This window comes from Hemiscyllium ocellatum, chromosome 26 (genome assembly GCF_020745735.1).
Source record: "Hemiscyllium ocellatum isolate sHemOce1 chromosome 26, sHemOce1.pat.X.cur, whole genome shotgun sequence".
NCBI lineage: Eukaryota > Metazoa > Chordata > Chondrichthyes > Orectolobiformes > Hemiscylliidae > Hemiscyllium > Hemiscyllium ocellatum.
The window spans coordinates 12,182,128-12,207,780 of NC_083426.1; the positions used below are offsets into that span (position 1 = coordinate 12,182,128).

Below are 25,653 nucleotides of genomic sequence, written 5' to 3' on the forward strand. Positions count from 1 at the left end.
TTTCAGGCGTTATTTATCTGATTTACTTCATTTCATATATTTTGATTTATTTATTGTTATTTTCACTGTAGTTCGGTACATGTGTCAAGTGTTGTTTCATGTTCCTGACAGGCAGATCGCACTGTAATTATATTACTGATATTAGTCCCTGTATTAAAGGGATAATATAGTTGAAAGTAAACCTGCCCTCGCTCTGCTGCCTTGTAGAACAAAGCACAGCTGATATGTGCGGTCACCTGAACCATGGCAACAACCGAGGCAAGAGGAAGTGACTCAGGAAATCCCTTTGTGGTTAAAGACGGTGTCACACTGTGCAGAGACCGCTGTCACCAGCTGTGGTTTGGGTCCTGGGGGAAGCACAGAGATTGTAAATGAAAGTACCTTAGAAAGCATCCTATCCAGATGCACCACAGTGTGATTAGATTACTTACAGTGTGGAAACAGGCCCTTCGGCCCAACAAGTCCACACTGACCCGCCGAAACGCAACCCACCCATACCCCTACATATACCCCTTACCTAACACTACGGGCAATTTAGCATGGCCAATTTACCTGACCCGCACATTTTTGGACTGTGGGAGGAAACCGGAGCACCCGGAGGAAACCCACGCAGACACGGGGAGAACGTGCAAACTCCACACAGTCAGTCACCTGAGGTGGGAATTGAACCCAGGTTCCTGTCGCTGTGAGGCAACAGTGCTAACCACTGTGCCACCGTGCCGCCCTGAACATGTTTTTTGGAATGATTTTTGTGGAAATAAAACTTTGTTGAATATTTATAGTCGATGTATTTCATGAATGTGTATATATTACTCTATAAATAAGCTTTGTGCTTTTATGTTTTCCAGAATGTTTTTCTTCAAATGTCTTTTATGGAAATAAAATGTCATTGAACATTTATGGTGTAGCAATGCTCTGTCCAAGACTGTAAGAAACTACAGAGATCCTTGACCATAGCCCAGTCCATCACACAAACCAGCCTCCCATCCATTCACTCCTTCTTTAATTCCTGCTGTCTCAGGGAAGCAAACAACATAATCAAAGACCCTTCCCAAACTCGGTTCTACTCTCTTGCACTGTCTTCATCAGGCAAAAGATATAAAAGATTGAATGCATGTATGAGTACTTTCAAGAATAGCTTCTTTCATGCTGTTATCAGATTTTTGCACTGACCTCTCACATGTTAGTGTTGACCTCTCTCTTTCTGCACCTTCTCTATGGCTGTACACTGTATTCTGCACTGTGTTCTGCTCCCATGATGCACTTTAATGGTACAATCCACCTGCACAGCACACAAAACAACACTCTTCACTGTGTCTCAATACAGGTACGTATCCCTTTATCTGAAATGCTCAGGACAAGCTGCTTTGCAGAAGTCGGAATTATGCACGGGGCAACAACTCGTAATCAAAAGTAAATAAATAGCAAAAACGTATGAATACTGACACTAAGTGGGATAAATAAAGACTAGAAATGCTACCACACTTTATTTATAGAGTAGTGTACCAATAAATGAAATACATTGACCATAAATGTTCAACGACATTTTATTTCCATAAAAGACATTTGAAGAAAAACATTCTGGAAAACATAAAAGCACAAAGCTTATTTATAGAGTAATATATACACATTCATGAAATGCATCGACTATAAATATTCAACAAAGTTTTATTTCCACAAAAATCATTCCAAAAAACATGTTCGGTAAAACTTAAACGTACACAGCTTCAGTACTATGGCAGGCGACTGTTTACAAGGCTTCTTCAGGTGTCATCTGTCTCATTAACATGGGTTTCTGTCCAAACAATCTCTCTTTAATTGAGTAAATTGCCATAATCTCTTGCTCTCTGATAAATGCACGTTGTTCAAGGCCAGCATTTAACTGATCACACATTGTCACCATATCATCAATGGGGACTTTTTCAACCGTGTTCATTAACTCATCATCGTCGTCGTCATCATCATTACTATCCTCACACTTACCTGGACAGGAACCCATATTTCAGTAATGTTCTCATCACTCTAGGAATGCACGATAGGCATATCATTGTTAATGATCAGCATTTTTTCTATGTCAACTTCATGTAATTTATTTACACTTTCGTCTGATAAATCTTGTGCATAAGTAACAAGGCTTGTTATCATCTTTTTCTCTTCAGTGACATGAAATCCTTCAAGCTCTTCACCTGCAGGTTCATTTACAAGACACATCGTTGTAGGCCAGAGTCTTGCCAAGAAGTTGTTAATGTTGCTTTATCAACATCATTCCAAGCGTTAGCAACTATGTAAATGGCATTCTTAAGACTACAGAGGAACCTCGATTATCTGAATACCAATTATCCGATAATTGGATTATCAGAAGGAGATCTTGAGGTCCTGATAGAAACATTACATCAAAGCCGTGTTTCCAACAGTGATTGCGACTTTTGTTTACAGTGATTAAACAGGCACTGTCACCAAATGACTGACCTCCTGCCCTCTCTCTCTCCCCACACTTTCCCTGGAGCTCTACAGAGGGGGTGTACCCTAAACTGCGCCCAACCACCCCCACCCCCATTCCCCAGATAATCTCTCTAACATTGTCCTGTACAGGGCAGAAGTGGAACCTGTCAAAACGTTGTGTGTGTGGGTGTGTGTGTGTGTGTGCGCGCGCGTGTGTGTTTGTGTGTGTTTGTGTGTGTGTGCACGTGTGTGTGTGTGTGCGCGTGTGTGTTTGTGTGTGTGCACGTGTGTGTGTGTGTTTGTGTGTGCATGTGTGTGTGTTCGTGTGTGTGCGTGTGTGTATGTGTGTGTTTGTGTGTGTGTGGTGTGTGTGTGTGGTGTGCGTGTGTGTGTGTGCACTATTTGGAGACTTACCCCACAAAGGCAGCTGCAGCAGCTGCAACAGCAACAGTTTTATTGTTGGTGTACGGTCCGGCTGCCCCGGAGAGGGGCGGGGGCTTTGTTGGACGGGGGCGGGGGGTCCGGGGTTGGGTGGGGTTGGGAGGGGTGGGGGGGTGTTGGACAGGGACGGGTGCAGGGTTGGCTGGCAGTCGGGGGGCCGGGGAAAGTGTTGGGTGGGGGTGGGGGAAGGTGTTAGCTGGGGGTGGGAGGCGGGGGGGAGGTGTTGGTCGGGGGTGAGGGTGGGGGCAGGCAGTGTTGGGAGGCAGGGGGAGGTGCTGGATGGTTGGAGGGGGATAGGGGGGATGTGTTGACCAGGGTTGGGGGGGGGATTGGGGGCGGGGGGTGGTGTTGGACGCCTGGGGGGTGGACATGGGCGCTGTGTTGGCTGGGTGCGGGGTTGGGTGCAGGACCTCGCACGCTGTGTGCTGCTGCAGTCTCCTGAAGAGGGAGCAGACTTTAGAAGCTCCAAGCCCCAGAGGAAAGGCATTGAATCCCGCCCATCCCATTTGGATAATCGAGGTTCCCCTGTAAACTCTTTGATGAAGTCTTGAAATCCTACCTCTCTGTTGACTGCAGCAAGTATACTATTTAAGTATTTTTTATACTTGCTCTTCATGGAGCATAATATTCCTTGGTCACAAGGCTGTAATACTGATGTCACATTCGGGGGCAAGTAAATGCTAAAAATAATACTTTTCACAAGTTGTTTGGCAGGGGGATGTGCGGAGCAGTTGTCTGCAATGAGCTCGTGCCACTAGTATGAAGTGTTTACTGAATCAATCGTAAAAAGTTTCTCTGGTTACCCATGCTTTCTTGTTTGCATAATAATGCACAGGCAAATTGCGTTCACCTTTAAGACATCTCGGATGTATGTTTTCCCAATCACTGCCAATTTCACTTTGTGTGTGCCTATAGCATTGATACACCCAAGAATAGTTAATCCGTCCTTAGTTTCCTTAAAACCTGTTGGTGCTCTCTCATTAGCCGTTGCTCATGTTTTTCTCAGGACATAGCGCCAGTAGAGAGCTGTTTCATCAGCATTGTAAATTTGTTCAGGCCTAAGGCTTTTGGCAGATATCAGCTTGGCATAATTTTCAGCTGCTTCATGGTCAGCAGAAGCCTTTTCGCCACAGATTTTCAGATATTTCACACCAATTACACTTCTTGAATTTCTGCAGCCAACCTTCTGAATACCTTTAATGTCCGGTTCTTTATGATATTTTTCAGCTTGTTTCAGGACCATCAAACCAGTCAGTGGCATACGTTCACTTCTTCGTTGTCTAATCCACTCCATCTACACCGGATAAGATCTTCATTTCTTTGCCTATGCTGTGTTTTCCTATTTTTCATTAATTGACGGTCATCACTGTCACCATAAAACTTCAGTAACTTGTCTTTCTGTTTCTTCAAATCATAGACAGTGGTAGTTCCGACACCATATTCTTCAGTTTGACACCGCACAGTCACACCATGATCAAGCTTCTGCAATAACTCTACTTCCTGCATTATTGATAATGATAGATGCTTCCTTTTCTTTATATTATTGTTAGCCACAGATGTAAATGCATCTCTATGTGAAATTTTTACTCTAAAATTAAACAATTTAGCCCAGTCAAAACAATCCACAACTGACGCCTCTGAGTGCTGGGCCATGCCGCCATGTGGTCAAGTGGGTGTGGCCTTCGCTTGCCAAGAAAACCCCATGATGTTACACAGGCATGGCTGACACTGCACGCTCCATTAAACCCTTCGGTTTTCAGAGCTTTTCAGTTTTTGGATGCTCAGATAAAGGGATACATAATTGTATATCTGATATAGATGAGGGCATTAAAAGTAATTTGAGCAAATTTGCTGATGACACAAAGCTGGGTGGGCAGGGTGAAATGTGCAGAAGATGTTATGAGAATACAAGGTGACTTGGACAGGCTATGTGCATGGATAGATGCATGGCATGCAGTTTAATGTGGATAATTGTATGGTTATCCACTTTGGTGGCAAGAACAGGGAGGGAGATTACTATCTAAATGGAGTCAAATTAGGTAAAGGGGAAGTCCAATGAGATCTAAGTGTTCTTGTACATCAGTCAATGAAAGCAAGCATGCAGGTACAGCAGGCAGAGAGAAAAGCTAATGGCATGCTGGCCTTCATAACAAGAGGAATTGAGTATAGGAGCAAAGAGGTCCTTCTACAGCTATACAGAGCCCTGGTGAGAACGCACCTGGAGTATTGTGTGCTGTTTTGGTCTCCAAATTTGAGGACATTCTGGCTATTGAAGGAGTGCAGCGTAGGTTCACATGGTCAATTCCCAGAATGGCAAGACTATTTTATGTTGAAAGATTGGAGCGACTGGGCTTGTATACACTTGAATTTAGAAGGATGAGAGGGGATCTGATTCAGACGTATAAAATTATTAAAGGATTGGACACTCTGGAAGCAGGAAGCGTGTTTCCACTGACATGTGAGTCCAGAACCAGAGGACACAGTTTAAAAATACGGGGTAGACCATTTATAACAGAGTTGAGGAGAAACTTCTTCACCCAGAGAGTGGAGGATATATGGAATGCTCTGACCCAAAATGCAGTCTCTGGATACGTTCAAGAAAGAGATGGATAGAGCTCTTAGAGATAGAGGAATCAAGGGTTATAAGGATAAGGCAGGAACAGGATACTGATTGTGGATGATCAGCCATGATCATAATGAATGATGGTGCTGACTGCAAGGGCTGCACCTATTGTCTATTGTCTATAACAATAAATCAATCAATACACAGGTATCCCCTGCTGCCCAAAAGAAGAGCGTTCCTATGGAAATTTTTATTAGCCCAAATGGTGTAAATCGAAGAAATATTAATTTATTTCGGAAAAACTTTGCCTTTTCTCGTTAAAACAAAAATCCGATTCGATTATCTATCGGTTACCAAAAACAGGTCCTAATGTAGGTCTTTTGTAAAGGTGAAGTGGTGTAAATCGAACTTTTGAAAAGCAGTGGATACCTGTACGTGAGACCTGTATGTGAGAATGAGAAATGTGTAGAATCAGAGTTGGAGAGCGATGAGTTTGAAGCAGATTGCCCAAGCCGTATGCTCCCTCAGTTAATAATGAAAATTGAAGCAGGACACTGTGACTAAAGGCTGCTCGAGAAACCAAAGAATGAAATAAGAATGGCATTGGAGGGAGAGTTTCGGCATTTCCACTGTCGGGAATGTGGTCTGTTGGGTGGTCTTCATTCTTTGGGGATTTGTGCTGTTTCAGTCACAGTGTAGTCTACAAGATAATATAAGGGAAGGGTTGTAATTAATTTATAATTAAATTAATTATTTTTCACAATATCTGTAAGCAATTTTTTGAAGTACTTATATCAATCCTCCCATGTCCTCAGAATGAAACAAACTATTTAACTAATCACATGAGAGATTGCTGAAATATTTCTGATGTTACAAATGACACATCAAGTGGATTATTTGTTCGGAATAGCGTCAGGCTTCTTGATCCTTGCTGTGTGGCCTTCATTTCAAATTGGGGTCTTTCGAGTCACTGATCAACTTCACAGCAAAGGCAGCAGTGGATCACCCAGCCATTCCAGGATGTAAATTGTGTGGTGGGTGGGGGGAGAGGAGGAGCAGCAATGTCTGTAGAAACAGTGAAGATAGGAGCAGGAGTGAGCCATTCGACCTCTCGACACTGCCTCCCGGTCTATTATGATCACCTACCGCAGTATCCTGAGGTAGATAAGGACCTAGAAAGAGTCAATGGTGAAATCTGTGTGGAAAGTGCAATTTAATCTGGGGAAGTAGGAGTTCATCTACTTTGGAGTCTCTGAGAAGGAAGTGGGAGCAAATGGTTAATGTCAGTCAGTTAGTGGCGTAACTGATGATCTAATTATGGTATTGAGAGAACACTCAGAGAGAGAATCTGAGATGGAGAAGTTGCTCTCTGTATTAGATTGCTGTCATACATATTATGTGAATAAAGAGTTGGAATTGCTTTACTGTGACTATCTCCAGATTACTATCAGAGTAGGTAAGGGCAGCCAACCAATTGAATACTACAGGGACAGTGCCAAACGGAGCCTTAGAGAGACGTACAGGAAGACGATTAGTGCAGACCTCCATTCCTTGATCAACCTCATCGCAAGCCATGATGGCAGCACAGTGAGTAACAGTTAGAGGTACCTGATGCCAAGACTTGGTAAACCCAACTTCAGAAAAGATGATAAATGAGGTCGAGAGCTGCCAAAGACTTCAGAAACAAGGAACACTTTGAAATTGGGTAAACTTTGAAGGGAAAGAAAGGCAGAACAATGGAACAGCTCAAGATATTGATGCTAAAAGTATAGGTAAAGGACCAGGGAGAATTGATTTTGGACAAGAATACAGGGTGTCTTAGAATTACAGAGTGTGTTTCCTAATTCAAGAGATACGTGCCATCTTTAAAAGTGGCTGCCATGATCCAGTTGCAACCCTGACACACAGCATTAGTGAGAATGAGAAAGGACCATTTCTTAGTCAAGTTCTGAATAGGGCACTTAACTGGAACTAAGATCATGATGGAAAGCCCTTCCACTCATTTTCAGAAGTGTGTTTCTGATTGATTGCTCTATTATGGTCAAAGATTGCTGCTGAGAAGGAAGTCTTCAATCTTGTAATGCAGGATATGAGATATCTTGATTTGGAGATGGGTGTACAAAGTTAAGAATCACACAACATCAGGTTATAGTCCAACAGGTTTAATTGGAAGCACACTAGCTTTCAAAGCATTGCTCCTTCATCATGTGATTGTGGAGGACACAATTCTAAGGCACAGAATTTATAGCAAAAATTTACAGTATGATGTAAAATTTATATCACACTGTATATTTTTGCTATAAATTTGGTGAAGGTGAAGTGGTGTAAATCGAACTTTTGTAAAGCAGTGGATACCTGTACGTGAGACTTGTATGTGAGAATGAGAAATGTGTAGAATCAGAGTTGGAGAGCGATGAGTTTGAAGCAGATTGCCCAAGCTGCACGCTCCCTCAGTTAATAATGAAAATTGAAGCATGACACTGTGACTAAATGCTGCTCGAGAAACCAAAGAATGAAATGAGAATGGCATTGGAGGGAGAGTTTCTGCATTCCCACTGTCTGGGATGTGGCCTATCGGGTGGTCTTCATTCTTTGGGGATTTGTGCTGAATCAGTCACAGTATAATTGACAGACAATATAAGGGAAGGGTTGTAATTAATTCATAATTAAATTAATTTTTTTACAATATCTGTGAGCAATTTTTTGAAGTACTTATATCAATCCTCCTATGTCCTCAGAATGAAACAAACCATTTAACTAATCACATGAGAGATTGCTGAAATGTTTCTGAAGTTACAAATGACACATCAAGTGGATTATTTGTTCGGAACAGCGTCAGGCTTCTTGATCCTTGCTGTAGCTGCAGCATCAAGATCTGTGTGGCCTTCATTTCAAATTGGGGCCATTCGAGTCACTGATCAACTTCACAGCAAAGGCAGCAGTGGATCACCCAGCCATTCCAGGATGTAAATTGTGTGGTGGGTGGGGGGAGAGGAGGAGCAGCAATGTCTGTAGAAACAGTGAAGATAGGAGCAGGAGTGAGCCATTCGACCTCTCGACACTGCCTCCCGGTCTATTATGATCACCTACCTCAGTATCCTGAGGTAGATAAGGACCTAGAAAGAGTCAATGGTGAAATCTGTGTGGAATGTGCAGTTTAATCTGGGGAAGTAGGAGTTCATCTACTTTGGAGTCTCTGAGAAGGAAGTGGGAGCAAATGGTTAATGTCAGTCAGTTAATGGCGTAACTGATGATCTAATTATGGTATTGAGAGAACACTCAGAGAGAGAATCTGAGATGGAGAAGTTGCTCTCTGTATTAGATTGCTGTCATATATATTATGTGAATAAAGAATTGGAATTGCTTTATTGTCTCTATCTCCAGATTACTATCAGAGTAGGTAAGGGCAGCCAACCAATTGAATACTACAGGGACAGTGCCAAACGGAGCCTTAGAGAGACGTACAGGAAGACGATTAGTGCAGACCTCCATTCCATGATCAACCTCATCGCAAGCCATGATGGCAGCACAGTGAGTAACAATTAGAGATGCCTGATGCCAAGACTTGGTAAACCCAACTTCAGAAAAGATGATAAATGAGGTCGAGAGCTGCCAAAGACTTCAGAAACAAGGAACACTTTGAGATCAGGTAAACTTTGAAGGGAAAGAAAGGCAGAACAATGGAACAGCTCAAGATATTGATGCTAAAGTGTAAGTAAAGGACCAGGGAGAATTGATTTTGAACAAGAATACAGGGTGTCTTAGAATTACAGAGTGTGTTTCCTAATTCAAGAGATACGTGCCATCTTTAAAAGTGGCTGCCATGATCCAGTTGCAACCCTGACACACAGCATTAGTGAGAATGAGAAAGAACCATTTCTTAGTCAAGTTCTGAATCAGGCACTTAACTGGAACTAAGATCATGATGTAAAGCCCTTCCACTCATTTTCAGAAGTGTGTTTCTGATTGATTGCTCTATTATGGTCAAAGATTGCTGCTGAGAAGGAAGTCTTCAATCTTGTAATGCAGGATATGAGATACCTTGATTTGGAGATGGGTGTACAAAGTTAAAAATCACACAACATCAGGTTATAGTCCAACAGGTTTAATTGGAAGCACACTAGCTTTCGGAGCATCGGTCCTATATCAGGTGATTGTGGAGGACACAATTCTAAGGCACAGAATTTATAGCAAAAATTTACAATATGATGTAAAATTTATATCACACTGTAAATTTTTGCTATAAATTTGGTGCCTTAGAATTGTGTCCTCCACAATCACATGATGAAGGAGCAATGCTCCGAAAGCTAGTGTGCTTCCAATAAATCCTGTTGGACTTTAACCTGGTGTTATAGGATTTTTAACTGGAATATCTTGGGTAGATTTGACACCACCAATCCATCATGCTGGCATTAATCTGAGCCACTGATACCATGTGGGGAAGGATGCCCTCAATCGTTCCTGGCAGAAGACAAACTCAATCTTGATGAACTGTAAGTAGGGTTGGTCCATGATATTTAATTGCAGTTGGATTAAATCTAAGATACAGGATTATCTCTTGTGAAACATCTTTAGTTGCATGTTGTATATAGCTTAGGGTTGGACTTTCTGGAGTTCAGAAAAGCATAGGAAGTTGAGACGTGACCTGATAGAAGTTCATAAAATACTGAGAGATATAGATAGAGTTGATGGTAGTTGTCTTTTCCCTGAGATGGAGAATTTCAAGACTCAGGGGCACATTTTTAAGATGAGAGGAGAGAAATTTTGAAAGCATATCAGAGGCAAATTACTGACACTCAGACACTGGTGACCTGACAGCAGAGGGGTTTCATCCCCATTGGGATATTAACTCCCAAATGTTTCCAAGTGTTCTCCAGGAGTTTACCCAATGTATTGTTTCTGTTTCCCAGACAGAGCATTGTGATGGTCCTTGTTGGTTCAGTCTCTGGGTAATGACTTCAATGACTTTCCTTCCATATTAAGGGTTAAGGTGGGGGCACTGCCTTCAGCATTGTGGCTGGGGATGAGCACGGTTGATGAAGGGCGTCAGCCCCTTTGATCTTCTCAAAGGTGAAACCCAGCATGGTTCATCAGACTCACTCATCATCAACTACGCCCTGGTGAATACAAAGCTCCATGTCAGTCGGTTCACCAGAGAGATCCTCACCTTGGAACAGAAGCTCACTCCCAGTTACTCAATCACAGTTCACTTCCCCCTTAATTTTCTCAGTTTTTGAGTTCCTTTCTCTGCCTGAAATTGACCTTATGTCTTGTTTATTTGGATCTTGTCCTTCAACTGCATGTCTAGAAGTTTAGATTGTGACAGAATAATTACTCAGCAATAACAAGAGTCATATTATGTTAAAAAAAGCAAAATTATTAGCAGCAGTTTAATGTTAATTGCAGAACAAATTTTCATAAAGCAAAACTCTTTGTGTCATGAACAGTTGATATTTTTTAACAAAGGAGAATGAGCCATTTGTCATTTACCTGAAAATTCAATTTACTTTGGTCACCATTATCAAGAACATTTGACTTTTTAACTATCTTGATTTCATAACCTCCTATTCTTGGGCTAGGAATTAATTTAATTCTGCTGTTAAAACATAACTGACAGGAGAGTAATTTCTTCGGTGTCAGATTTTATCATCTAGTTTACTGTGGTTTTATAAGCTGTCTTCCTCTATCCTCTTCCTCATTTACATTCTTGTAAACATTGTGTTACATACTTTGTTGTGAGAAAGAAAAGCTGGAGGACGAACATCAGGAACTGAAATGATCTTTGCAAATATAATGTTGTGGGCTTCAATTCTCCTCATCTATTCCATTCCCGGTGAGTGACCATCTTAGTTGCTTATTCACATTTTCAATGTTTGTTTATGTCCACTATCTGGTTTATACAGCAGAGATATTTAAATCTTTGGAGATATGTAATGGCACAAAGGAGGATCTTATGACATAGTGGGGAACATCATTGTTGCTGTGACAGATGCCATGAGTCGATTCTCCCTCCAGCACATTTTGCAAAGGAATGTGGATGCTAACAGAGCCAAACAGGTTCATGATCAACCTGCATTTCCTTCCATCATGGCCATGACAGGGAGCAGGAGTGGGTGTGATTCCAGGCCAGCATTGTCCAATGCAGAGTGTGACAATGCTGTCACTTTAAAGCGTTATTTATCCTGTTTTTCTTTAGGAGAGATTGTGAGGCAGAGGTACGGAGCTGTCTCTAAGAACGTAAACAATTTGACAGGGCTTAGTTTGTTTTTAAAGTTGGAACAATGGAAGTAGACTGAGTCACAGACCAGGCTTTCTAGGTTTTTTTGTAGATTTTAGGTTTTATTTTAAGCAGAAGCCAGTGGGATCTCAAAAGATTTGAGAGCTTCAGTGAATGTCTCCTGGCTGCTACACTCTGAATTTTCTCTTGATATTTTTTCCTCCTGGACTGGAGAACTGCATGTGAGAATCTGGGTTTGAATTTTACCTTCTGCCAAGGCGTGTGTTTATGGAATGTTACTATATTGGAACAGTTCATTAGTAATAGGTTCTGTACCTATTATTCAATCAAGCTTTCTAATAGTTAGGTTAATCTAGTTCCTGCTTCTTTCTTTTGCATTTTAACTATAACATTTAAATAAATTATGTTTTGTTTAATGTCGAGTAGTTTGTTCAGTCGCATCACATCTGGAGCATGGCGCCTCACAAAGGACTGATTAGGGATAGTCATCATGGCTTTGTGTGTAGGAAATCATGTCTCACAAACTTGATTGAGGTTTTTGAAGAAGTAATAAAGAGGATTGATGAGGGTAGAGCAGTGGACATGATCTATATGGACTTCAGTAAGTGGTTCAACAAGGTTCCCCATAGGATACTAGCTAGCAAGGTTGGATCTCATGGAATACAGGGGCAACTAGCCATTTGGATAGACAACTGGCTGAAAAGTAGAAGACAGAGAGTGATGGTGAGAGTTGTTTTTCAGACTGGAGGCCTGTGACCAGTGGAGTGCCACAAGGATCGATGCTGGGTCCATTACTTTTCGTCATTTATGTAAAAGATTTGGATGTGTGCAAAAGAGGTACAGTTATTGAGTTTGTAGATGATGCCAAAATTAGAGGTGTAGTGGACAGCGAAGAAGGTTTCCTCAGATTACAATAGGATCTGGATCAGATGGGCTAATGGGCTGAGAAGTGGCAAGTGGAGTTTAATTTAGATAAATGTGAGGTGCCGCACTTTGGGAAAGCAAATCTTAGCAGGACTTATACACTCAATGGTAAGGTCCTAGGGAGTATTGCTGAACAAAGAGACCTTGGAGTGCAGGTTCAATGCTCCTTGAAAGTGGAGTTGCAGGTAGATAGGATAGTGAAGAAGGCGTTTGCTATGCTTTCCTTTATTGGTCAGAATATTGAGTACAGGAGTTGTGAGGTCATGTTGCGGCCGTACAGGACATTGGTTAGGCCACTGTTGGAATATTGCGTGCATTTCTGGTCTCCTTCCTATCGGAAGGATATTGTGAAACTTGAAAGGGTTCATAAAGATTGACAAGGATGTTGCCAGGGCTGGAGGATTTGAGCTACAGGGAGAGGCTGAACAGACTGGAGCTGTTTTCCCTGCAGCATCGGAGGCTGAGGGGTGACCTTATAGAGATTTACAAAATCATGAGGGGCATGGACAGGATAAATAGAGAAAATCTTTTCCCTGGGGTGCAGAACTAGAGGGCATAGGTTTAGGTGAGAAGGGAAAGATATTAAAGAGACCTAAGGGGCAATTTTTTCACGGAGAAGGTGGTACGTGTATGGAATGAGCTGCCAGAGGATGTGGTGGAGGCTGGTACAATTGCAACATTTAAAAGGCATCTGGATGAGGATATGAATAGGAAGGGTTTGGAGGGATAGGGGCTGGGTTTTGGCAGATGGCACAGCGGCTCAGTGGTTAGCACTGCGGCCTCATAGCACCAGGGTGCCAGGTTTGATTCCAGCCTTGGGCGACTGTGTGGAGTTTGCACATTCTCTTTGTGGGTGTGCTCCGGTTTCCTCCCACACTCCAAAGATGTGCAGGTCAGATGAATTGGCCATTCTAAATTGCCCATAGTGTTATGTGCGTTAGTCAGAGGGAAATGGGTCTGGGTCGGTTACTCTTCAGAGGGTCGGTGTGGACTGGTTGGGCCGAAGGGCCTATTTCCACACAGTAGGGAATCAAATCTAATTTAAATTGGTTTGGGATATCTGGTTGGTATGGATGAGTTGGACCGAAGTGACTGTTTCCATGCTGTACGTTTCTATGACTCTATCTACCTTTAAAATATGAAAAAGTTAACATTTTGGCTAGATTCTTAAAATATTTTGAGGGATTCTGGTGTAGTCTGTAACATGGATGGCAGCCCTTATATTACAACAATTAGCTTTGAGCTAGTGACCTATTTCCTGGAGAACAAGCTGCAGAAAACCGACACAGAATGTACTTTGTCTGCTCCATATATCTCTAAATACGGAAATCTTCGAAATTTTAAGGAACGAATGGAAAATTACATGAATAATACCAGGAAATATTGCACATTCTTTTGAAAATATTATCATAAAATGGAATATAGTTACCAAGTAGAGTCTAGATTAGAGTGGTGCTGGAAAAGCACAGCAGGTCAGGCAGCACCCGAGGAGGAGGAAAATCGACGTTTCGGGCAAAAGCCCTTCAACAGGAATAGAACATCTATTCCTCTGGTTTCCAACATCTGCAGTCCTTGTTTTTACCTTTATATAGTTGCCAAGTAGTTTAGAGCAGCGTTATTAATTAAGGATGAAATGAGAATGACAATATGATTTTTTAAAAGTGACACAAGCAGCAGCATCAAAACAAGAGTCCATTTTCATCAGTCCAAAGTTTTTAATGTAGTCAGCTGCTCAATATACACTGAAAACCAGAACGACAATAAGCCTTCAAACAAAATATCATGATTTTGTAATTATTTATTTTATTTTCAAAATGCCATTCATTAAATATTATTTAATGAAGTTCGATAACAAAAGTAGAAGGTTGGTTTATTTTCTGTTTCCATTTCTGGAGATAAGTGGTCATCAATATCCACTACAAACCCACAGTTATATATCTGTATATCCTGACTCCCTGCTTCCTGAAAAGACACTGTTCCCTTCTCCCAGTTCCTCTGTCTCCATCGAATGTCAACCTCCAGAAGGATTCCTCCCAGATATCCACTCAACTGAGGATTCCCCACCAACTGTGATTGACAGGGCCCTCAGCTGTGTCTGTCCCATCTCCCACACTCCAACCCTCAACCCCTCTCTTCTGTTCCACAACAGTGACAGAGTCCCCTTCATCCTCAGCTACCATCCCACCAGCATCCACATTCAGAGGATCATTAGCCTCCATTTACATCACCTTCAGCAGGATGCCGCTACTGACTCATATTCACCTCCTCACCCTGTCACCCTTCTGGAGCAGCCATTCCCTCCAAGACACTCTGGTCTACCTCTCCTTCACTCCCAACAAATTCCCATACACCCACGGCACCTTCCCATGTAATCAAAGAAGGTGTAGCACTGAACAGTTTGCTTCCTCCCCCTCTCAGTATCCAAGGCCCCAGACACACCTTCCAGGTGAAGCAGCACTTTACCTGCACTTCACTCAACTTAGTCTGCTGCATTCGCTGCTCTCGAAGTGCAGACTGGGCGACTGCTTTGCAGAACACCTCCATTTTGTCTGCAAAGATGACCCGAAGCTTCCTGTTGTCTGCCATTTCAATACACAACCAGCATCTCGGTCTCGTACTTTCGACAGTACTCCTGCGAAGCGAAGCTCAAGCTGAAAGAACAACACCTCATTTTCACCTCTTCAGGAATCAGTATCGAGTTCAGTAATTTTAGGGCCTTAGTCCCTTCCCCCAACCCCCACACTCCAGGCCTTGTTATCACATGGGCTGCTACATCACAACCCATTGTCAGCCATTAACAATCCCTATTAGCGGTTATTGATTCTCCTAGGCTGACCTTTATCCAATGCTCTGTCTGCCCAATTGTTTTAATGTCTTCCTTCTGGACTCCATCTCCACATAGTGTTCAGCAATGCCCCCCTCCCTCCAACCTATTCTAGACCATATGTATTACCCTTTTCTTTGCTCCTATCAGTTCTGAAGAAGGGTGACTGGACCTGAAATGTTAACTCTGATTTATCTCCACACTTGCTGCCTGACCTGCTATGTTTTTCCAGCAATCACTGATTTTGTTTCAGCTTTCCAGCATCCACAGTTATAGAATCATAGAGTCATACAGCACAGAAACAGACCCTTTGGTCTAACTAGTCCATGCCAATCATGTTTCCAAACTAAACTAATCCAACCTGCCTGAACCTGGCCCATAACCCTCCAAATATATTCTATTCATGCACTTATTTAAATGTCTTTTAAATGTTATAACTGTACCTGTATCCAACATTTTGTCTGAAAGTTCATTCCAAGCATGAGTTACTCACTGTGTAAAAAAAATTGCCTTTCATGTCTTTTTAGAATCTTTCTCCTATCGCCTTAAAATTATGCTCCTCGTCTTGAATACTCCATCCATAGAAAAGGACAGTTTCTCATAGAATCCTGACAGTGTGGAAACAGGCTATTTGGCGCAGTAAGTCCACAACAACCCTTCGAAGAGTATCCCACCCAGACCCATTTCCCTACCCTATTACGCCACATTTCCCTTGACTAATGCCCCTAACCTGCACATCTCAGAACACAATGGGGCAATTTACCATGCATAATCTACTTACCTAGCACATCATTGCACACTTACACTTAAATTCCTCTCTGCTATTTTATTCAAGAATTATTCTCCCAACAAGACCATTGGTCTGGTATTTATTGAAATAAAGTCTACCTGGTCATCAACAGGCTGCTCCTCCTCTACACTGGGACACAGTGTGGCAGCAATTTAAGCATTTTCTCAGGAACCATCTCACTGGAACAATCAGTAAATTACTTCTGTTATTTTACTCTCCTTAACCTGACAACAATGTGTGATCACAAATAATCCTGCCTTTACTGCCCTCAAGGTCCTGCACATTGAGCTCTCCCTCCCATCGTGAACCATCCCTTGCTGAACTTCAGTTCTCTTCTTTCCCACTTAAGGTCTCTCATCAACTTCCTGGGTCACGTGTTGTATTTGCCTCTTGAGCACTGAAAATGTAGCCGCTGAGCACATCATGAGTCTCCACACAATCCCCCCCACCCCCCCCACCCCCGCATGAAACCCTCCTTCTCCGGTCGGAGTAAGGACCCTTCAGCAACTGTGCCCTCCTTCACACTGATCCCCAGCCAGCTCCAACCCAGGCCTGTCGCTCAGGCTGCTCTCCGGGGGACAACATTTCGATGATGTCACACACAGTAGAGTTAGAGCCCACAGTGGGCAGCACAAGCCCAATTTCAAGATTGTCCCGAAGCTCGAACAGTGGAGTAAGAAAATATCCCGATTGTTTCAATCATTCCCTGGGAATCTGGCACATCCTGAGGCTCTGATAAGGGTTTATATTACTGATTACCTTTATCACATACTGGATGGAACATAGCTGATTAAAATATATCTGTTTGTATTAGGCTGTTCTTTCCAGTTAAATTTTTGAAATATTGTCTCCTCAGTTTCAGGTGCTTTATGGGCAGAAGAAAATGTAACGGGAATTTTGGGAAGAGCGATCACAATATCTTGTCACTACGAAGCACGGTGGTACCAGTCACACATGAAATATTGGTGTCATGGATGGACTCGTCTGTGTCAGGTTATAGCAATGACAAATTGGCCAAATGGGAGAATATCAATCACTGACAACAAAACACAAGGAATATTTCTTGTTACAATGAAGAATCTTCAATGGAGGGATGCAGGATGGTACAGCTGTGGGATGGAGATTCCTGGTCTTGACCCAATGTTTAATGCAAAGCTGCACATCTCTGATGGTAAATGTCTCAGTGATTTTTTAAACATTACTTTCCACTATATGGGCGGCACGGTGGCACAGTAGTTAGCACTGTTGCCTCACAGTGCCAGAGACCCAGGTTCAGTTCCTGCCTCAGGAGACTGACTGTGTGGAGTTTGCACATTCTCCCCGTGTCTGCGTGGGTTTCCTCCGGGTGCTCCGGTTTCATCCCACAGCCCAAAGATGTGCAGGTTAGGTGAATTGGCCATGCTACATTGCCTGTAGTGTTAGGTGTAGGGGAATGTGTCTGGGTGGGTTACGCTTCGGCGGGTCGGTGTGGACTTGTTGGGTAGAAGGGCCTGTTTCCACACTGTAAGTAATCTAATCTAATGACTATATGTCTGTTCATTGTTTAATCCTGGAAGAAAGATTATCAAGTGTTGGGAGCATTTGATTTTTGATGCAATTCAATTTCTCAATAATTGTTTCTTTCCCACAGAAGCCGTCTCGGTTCCTGGGCTTCGATTTTTATCCCAACCAAATGTCTCATGTTCTGGGGGTTCAGTGACAGTCTCCTGTGAGTCTGCCCGAGGATCTCTCCCCATTCACTACACATGGTCTGAGAAGACGCCATCACAAGATTCAAAGATCTCTGACACCAATAAACTGGATCTACATTGTCAATCCTTCACACAGCAACATCATCAATATTACTGCACAGCCTCACATACTCAGGGAACAAAACCCAGTGAAATGGTTCATGTCTCAGTTACCAATGTAGCAGAGAAGGGTTGTAGTTACATGATAACAATCAGCAGCATAGGTAAGATTTATACAAACACTGAGTCCTGCAGGTACTTTTAATGACTATTCAAACTACTCATGGGTCAAGCTTCTTACATACTTACAAATAACTGCACCTTATCACATTATGTCTCTTTAATATTTAAACAATTTTGAAAATGGACAAAATTGTAATAACGCGCAAGATAATGCATAAATTATGCACTCCTGTTTTGTGTTACATCTCACAGCATGTGTGTGTTATACCTTTAATAGATAAAGTCATCAGAGCTAAAAATATGTTGCTGGTTAAAGCGCAGCAGGTCAGGCAGCATCCAAGGAACAGGAAATTCGACGTTTCGGGCACAAGCCCTTCATCAGGAATAAGGAAAGTGTGTCCAGCAGACTAAGATATCTTAGTCTGCTGGACACACTTTCCTCATTCGTGATGAAGGGCTTGTGCCCGAAACGTCGAATTTCCTGTTCCTTGGATGCTGCCTGACCTGCTGCGCTTTAACCAGCAACATATCTCTGTGTGGCACCATCCCATGCCAATGTCATTCTGACAATGCTGTTTGAGGTAGAACAGCATAGAATTAAACCTGTGTTGCTGTCCTAAAGATTTCACCCATTCACTTTTTTTTTGGATATGTATAGCTCCCAAGCATGCATTAATAAATATTTAATAAAGAAACCTGAATCTGGCCTGGACTAAACAGGAAATAGAACATACAATCACTCTTTTGGGGTCTCTCACAAAACATAGGAAGCACCAGAGGAGGTGGAGTTATTCCAGGTCACTGTCACTTTGACCTCCACATGGGGAGGATTAGGGCCAATAAGGGCTTTGTAATTCTCAAAGACATGGGCTCTATTTGAAATTAGGGACATAATGGCCATAGGGAGAGAATGAACAGAAATGGTGAGATGGCAAAAGGTCATCGGATCCACAGGGACAGCAACAATTCAGGGAGGAAGAAGGATCATCCTGCACCACAGGTAGAGTCTGTTGTTAATTCACAGAGATACCCCACTCCTGGTGTCTGCAGGATATGGAGCACCTCATCAAAGCCACTAATAGTTCTGAAGAACAGTCAACGGACCCAATACAGAGACTACTTTCTCACCACAGACACTGCCAGACCTGCTGTGTTTCTCCAGCAATTTCTGTTTTTGTCACAAAAACACTCAGTTAACGCTTCACCAATCCTGACCCAGTCGCTGTGCAGTAACTGTGTAAAATGACAGACACCCAATTGCAGAGTGGGAATGGAGTCATTTATTCATATTTTGGGAGGGACAGTGGAAGGTGGCTTGCAGTAAAACTCTATGATTTTGAAACCTAGTCGGGGCAATTGCACCCATGCATCCACTGATTCAGTCCCACCACTGGCATCAACTTACACTTCAACTACATTGTCCAGAAATAAACATTACAGGTGATGGCCTCAAGCAATCATTGACTATAACATTGTTCACCCTCAGCATCTTGTTAACAAGGTCAATGTAATCAGACAAGATAATTTCAAAGTGCCTCTTGGGTTTGGTATTTCTGTAATGCACTGCATAGCAATCATTGGAAGACAGCAATTCTCAGCTGCTACATTCACACACTGAATTGTGAGTTCATGACAAGATACAGCCAGTTCTTCCATAATGTGATGGTTGCAATTCTGCATTATAGAAAAATTATGCTTTTGAAATAGCACTCTAAGTGTTGGCTGTTTAAAAGTTTTAGAAGCTCCTGCTTTAGAAACAGCATCCCCAATGCATCAATCATATAACAGGGAATTTGTGTTGACCAAGCGCACATTCTAACAGAATGATCTGTAGTCTGCATTGTGTAAAGGTGCCTTTTCTTCAGGAAGGAGGAGTCTATAATAGTGACTTACTGTCAGAATTCTACAACCCCCAATGGAGCCCGAAATCTTGGCTGTACAGATGACATTTGGATGAAGATTCACACCTCAGACATCCGAATGGAGTTATGACATGGACAATATTTGCCTTGAATTTTCTGCCAGTGCCTACATTTCAATGAGTGACTGAGCAGCTGTGTGGTATCTCCCACTCTCAGACACACAAATGCAGTCAAGCTGTGTCTGCTGCCATTTTCCCCAGATGACAGCTATTCATATCTGTCCCCGAGCTGTGGCAGGGAGAGACACTCAGTCCAGGAACGAGAATGTCCCACCATCACTGGTTCACCCCAGGTGCAGGATTGCAGAAGCTGCACTCACATTGCTTTCAGAATGTCCCCATCACCAACTTACAGAGTTTAGGAACAGGAAAGGATTTCCACTCCAACAATGCTCAAACTGTATGTGACCATCAATGCCAGATTTTGGAGGTATGTCTTCGATATACTGGGATGTCCCACAATACTGAGATATTAAAAAGGTCACTGGGTCCTGCTCCGTCCCGCGGGTCTCAGACATACAGGGATAGCTGTTGGGAGACAAGGAGTATCCTCTCAAAACTTGGCCAATGGCATCTCTATGAAACCCATCGACTGATGAACACCAATGACTACAGTGATGGAGTGCAGCTGCGTGCTCATACTCAGCAGACACTGAGTGTGCTAGACCTGGACATCGTGGGAAATTAGGGGGACATTGAGGGACCACTTGCAGAAATATTTGTATCATTATAAAAACTGTTGAGGTATTGAATGACTGGAACATATTGAATGTTGTGCTTTTGTTTAAGGAGGGATGTAAGGAGTAGCTGGGAAGTAGATACCTGAGTGCAATTTCGGTGGGAGGTAAGTTGTTGGAGGTGATTCTGCAAGGTAAGATTCATAAAGCATTTGGTGAAGCAAGGAATGATCAGGATAGTCAACATAGTTTAGTGTGAGAGAAATCCTGTCTCACAAACTTGATTGTGTATTTTAATGAAGTTACCAAGAAGATTGATCAGGACAGAGTGGTGGATGTTGTTTACTTGGATTTTAGTAAAGCCTTCAACAAAGTTCTGCATGGCAGCTTAATTATGAAAGGTAGATCACATGGATTTAGGGTGAGCTTGCCAATTGGATCCAAAATTGGCTTAACGGGAGGAGACAGAGAGTGATTGGTGGAGAGTTGTTTTTCAGACTGGAGGCCTATGACACGTGGTGTTCCACAGAGATCAGTGCGGAGTCCACATTTATTGGTCATTTATATAAAAGCTTTAGATATGAATATGGGAGGCAGGGTTAGTACATTTGTGGATGACACCAAGATTGGTGGTATAGTGGACTGTAAGAAATTATTTAAGGTTACAAAGATAGCTTGCACAATTGGGTCAATGGTGTGAAGAGTGGGAGATGGAGTTTAGTTTGGATAAATGTGAAGTATAGGATTTTGGTAAAACAAAAAAAGACAAAAGTTACACAACTGAAAGTAGGCTTTGGGCAGTGTTGTAGAACAGAGAGACCTAGGGATTCTGGTTAATAATTAATTGGAGTTGGCATCACATGTTGTTAGGGCGGTTAAGAAAGCATTTAGCTTGCTTGCTTTATTGCTCAGACTTTATTGGAGGATAGGATTTGGGACTTTTTTTGCATTTGAACCGAACATTGGTGAGATCTCTTCGGGAGGATTTATCCAGTTCTGGTCTCCATATAAAAGGACGAATATTGTTAAGCTGGTGAGGATTCAGAAGAGATTTACCAAGAGTTGCTGGGAATGGAGGGGTTGAATTACAAGGAGAGGCTGGATAGGCTGGGACTTTTTTCCATGGAGCATAGGAGGTTGAGAGCAGACCTTTTTGAGCTTTATAAAATAATGAGGTTTACAGAAGAAGTGAATGGTGGGGGTCCTTTCCCTGGAGGAGGGATTTCAAGATGAAGGGCCATATTTCTAAGCTGAAAGGAGAATGTTTGAAAAATTCTTCACAGAGAGTGGTGCACGTGGGGAATGAACCTCCAGAGGAAGTGGTGGATGTGGGTACAGTTACAACATTTAAAAGGCATTTAGATAAGTATAAATAAATGATAGAAGGCTTTGGGGTCAGTGCAAGCAGATGGGACCCATTTAATTTGACGTTATGGGTATGGACGAGTTGGACCGAAGGGTCTTTTTCCATATTGTGTAATGCCATGACTCCATGACAACGTATTAATAAAAACTCTATTGTTAGTTGCAGGAATAATTTTCATAGAAGAGAACTATTTTTGTGAAAATCTATGTCAAAAATTTCTAACGTGGAAGAATGAACCATTTCTAGTGCAGCTGAGATTTCAAGCTGAATAATGAGCTTGGGTCACCATTACCCACAGCATCTGACTCTTGAACTGTCTTGATTTCAGAATTTTCTATTCATTCAATGAAAAGTAATTTATTTCTTCTGTTAAACATCACTGACAAGAGACTTCAGGGTCAGTTTCAACATCTGGCTCACTGTAGTTTCAGAAACTGCCTTCCTATATCCTCTTCCTCATTTCAATTCTTGTAGACGTTGCATTATACACTTATTTCAATGTGAGAAACAAGAGTTGAGAGACTGACATCAAGAACTGAACTGATCTTTGTGAATAACACAATGGGGATTTTGATTCTCTTCATTTGTTCCATTCCTGGTGAGTGACCATCTGAGTTAGTTGCATGTTCAGATAATCAATGTTTGTTGAAGTCCACTCTCTGCTTTATACAGTAAAAAAAATCACACTATAAGCTGGTGTTGTGTGATTTTTAACTTTGTCCACCCAGTCCAACACCAGCTCCTCCACACCATGCTTTATACAGTGAAGATGCTTCAATATTTGGAGACATGTAAAGGCACAAAGGAAGCTCTTGTGACACGATGGGTAACATTGTTATTGCCATGACAAATGCTCAGTGTTCGATTCTCATTCCAGCACATTTTGCAAAGGAATGTGTATTCTCACAAAGCCAAACAGGTTCATTATCAACCTGCAAATCTTTCCAAAATGTGCAGGGCAGGGAGTAAGAGTGGGTGAGGTTCCAGATCAGCCTCATCCAATGCAGAGTGACACCCCTCACATTACAGCAACTGGTTCAGACGAATGACCTGTTCCTGGAAGAACAAGCTGCGGAAAACAGACATGATTCAAGTATTTCACCTCTTGAGTACTTTTAAAGGATTCCAGGAATGGGATAAGGGGCTGGAGTTGGGGCTTTGTCTGTGTGGGATGATCTTTGGAGGGTCAGTGCAGACTCAATGGGCTGAATGGCTTATTTCTGCAACATAGGGATTCTACAATTCGATTCAAGTATTTCACCTATTGAGTACTTTTAAACTCTCTCACAGCATGTGCTTTGTCTGCCTCAGGCAACTCGAAATATCTAAGACTTTGTTATTTAAAGGGAATGTTGTATCTTCTTCTAAAAATGTTATCCTACCGTGGGCTACAGTAAACAAACAATGTAGAGGTGCATTAACTATTTGGAATGAAATAAAAAGAACATAATTTTGTTTAAACTGAAAAAGCAGAAAAATTAAAATGAAAACCTATTTCAATCAGATGCAAACTTCTAATGTTGCTTGACTTTCAAAATCCATTAAAAGGTGGAGTGGTCAGAAGCTCCCAAACAAAACAATTTTGATTTTTCATTATTTACTTTCCTATTAAAATGCCATTAATTCAATATTTTTTACTGAGGCTATTGCATAAAAATAGCTGGTTGGTTTATATTTCACCTCCCACAAGAAGCCTTTTTACTTTCAGTCTTTGACCAACTTTAACCAAGTTATTTATGCTTTTTCAATCCCATTGATTTTAACATTGCAATGTAACATTGTAATAAAGCTATTGTTCAACATTTTCACCTCTCCTTCTTTGTGATAGATTTTTTCAAGATAATTTCAAGCACATATTAATAAAATTCCCAATGTTGCATGACCCTTGACTGCAACTCAGTGAATTCTGTGAGATCAAATCTGCCTGGAACATGTTGTGGTTTATGCCCACTCATTTCATGCAGAGTACTTTACAGACAGAGAACTGAAGCGTGCATCTGTTTCACAAACCCCTTTATTTCAAAGCTTCCTCTTTCCAAGAAGGTTTCTTTCTCCTGACTTCCATCAGCCTTCCTCATTCATGTATTCCTCATTCCTCATTCTCTTCTCTCCAGTCTACATTTCAATTCCATTCTGTCATTTCAGTCAAGAATCATTCCCCAAACAAAGTTGGTCTGGTAGTTATTGAAGTAAATGAGAAATTGAGGACTGCAGATGCTGGAGATCAGAGTTAGAAAGTGTGGCAAAGCACAGCCCGTCAGGCAGAACCTGAGAAGCAGGAGATTCAATGTTTCTGGATAAGCCTTTCATTAGGAATTTATTGATGTAAAGTCTACCCAGTCATCAACAGGCTGTTCCTCTTCCACACCAGGACAAAACGTGGCAGCAATTTAAACATTTTCCCATGAAGCATCTCATCTGGAACAATCAGTAAATTAGTTCTGTCGTTTTATTATCTATACAATTACAACAATGTGTGATTACAAATAATCCTGCCTTTACTGTCCCCAAGATTCTGCACATTGATTTCTCTCTCCCATCGTGAACCATCCTTTGCTGAACTTCAATTCTCTTCCTTTCCCAATTGAGGTCTCTCATCATCTTCCTGGGTCACCTGTTGTATCTGCCCATTGAACCCTGAAAATGCAGCCCTGGAGCCCACCATGAGTCTACACACAGCCCCCCTCTCCTCCCTGGATGAAACCCTCCTTCTCCAGTTGGAGTAAGGACCCTTCAGCACCTGTACCCTCCTTCACACTGATCCCCAATCGACTCCAATCCAGGCCTGTCACTCAGGCTGCTATCCAGGGGGACAACATTTCGATGATGGAGTTAGAGCTCACAGCAGGCAGCACAAACCCAATTTCAAGATTGTCCCAAAGCACGACCAGTGGGGTAAGAAAATATCCTGACTGTTTCAATCATTCCCTTGGAATTTGGAACATTCTGAAACTCTGATAAGGGATTAGATTCCCTACAGTGTGGAAACAGGCCCTTCGGCCCAACAAGTCCACGCCGACCCTCTGAAGAGTGACCGACCCAGACTGCTACCCTATATTTACCCCTCAACCACTGTTCCACGTCAATTGCTCTCACCGGAAGGTGGATGTAATGTAGCTAATCAAAATGTGTCTCGGTATATTAAGCATCTTTTCTAGTCAAGTGTTTGACATGTTTTCTCCTCAGTTTCAGGTGCTTTATGGGCAGAAACACTTGCAACGGGAATTTTGGGAAGAACAATCACAATAGCTTGCAATTACAATTCACGGTGGTACCAGCCAAGCATGAAATATTGGTGTCACGGATGGACTCGTGATTGTAAGGTCATAGCAACGACAAATTGGCAGACTGGGAGAATATCAATCACTGACAACAAAACACAAGGAATATTTCTTGTCACAATGAAGAATCTTCAATGGGGAGATGCCGGATGGTACAGCTGTGGGATTGACACTCCTGGCCTTGACCCACATTTTAATGTAAAGCTGCACATCTCTGAAGGTAAAGGACTCATTTTATTTTAAAATTACTCTCTGCTGATATATCTGATCAGT

At 42.1% G+C, this 25,653-nt stretch overlaps 2 protein-coding genes across 2 annotated transcripts in view; both read left to right on the plus strand.

The window, feature by feature from the left end:
• The first annotated feature begins 11,201 nt into the window (after positions 1-11,201).
• Positions 11,202-18,217, plus strand: LOC132828081 (CMRF35-like molecule 8). Its single transcript, XM_060844994.1, has 3 exons — positions 11,202-11,279; positions 17,079-17,393; positions 17,853-18,217. The coding sequence occupies exons 1-3, from the start codon at positions 11,222-11,224 to the stop codon at positions 18,215-18,217; spliced, it is 738 nt and encodes a 245-aa protein (XP_060700977.1). The 5' UTR covers positions 11,202-11,221.
• A 4,408-nt stretch (positions 18,218-22,625) lies between these two features.
• The window catches only part of LOC132828082 (polymeric immunoglobulin receptor-like), a 43,028-nt gene continuing 40,000 nt past the window's right edge, over positions 22,626-25,653 (plus strand). Inside the window, exons 1-2 of the mRNA XM_060844995.1 lie at positions 22,626-22,697; positions 25,286-25,600. Of these exons, the coding sequence (XP_060700978.1) occupies positions 22,661-22,697; positions 25,286-25,600 (352 nt within the window). The 5' untranslated portion in view covers positions 22,626-22,660. The remainder of the gene's footprint in view (positions 22,698-25,285; positions 25,601-25,653) is intronic.

What these genes read in the sequence shown, in the direction of transcription:
- LOC132828081 (XM_060844994.1), top strand. Translation starts at nt 11,222, where the DNA reads ATGATCTTTGCAAATATAATGTTGTGGGCTTCAATTCTCCTCATCTAT. An exon ending in CCTCATCTATTCCATTCCCG is followed by an intron (nt 11,280 to 17,078) that starts GTGAGTGACCAT and finishes TTGTCTCCTCAG; the next exon opens with TTTCAGGTGCTTTATGGGCA. An exon ending in AAAGCTGCACATCTCTGATG is followed by an intron (nt 17,394 to 17,852) that starts GTAAATGTCTCA and finishes TCTTTCCCACAG; the next exon opens with AAGCCGTCTCGGTTCCTGGG.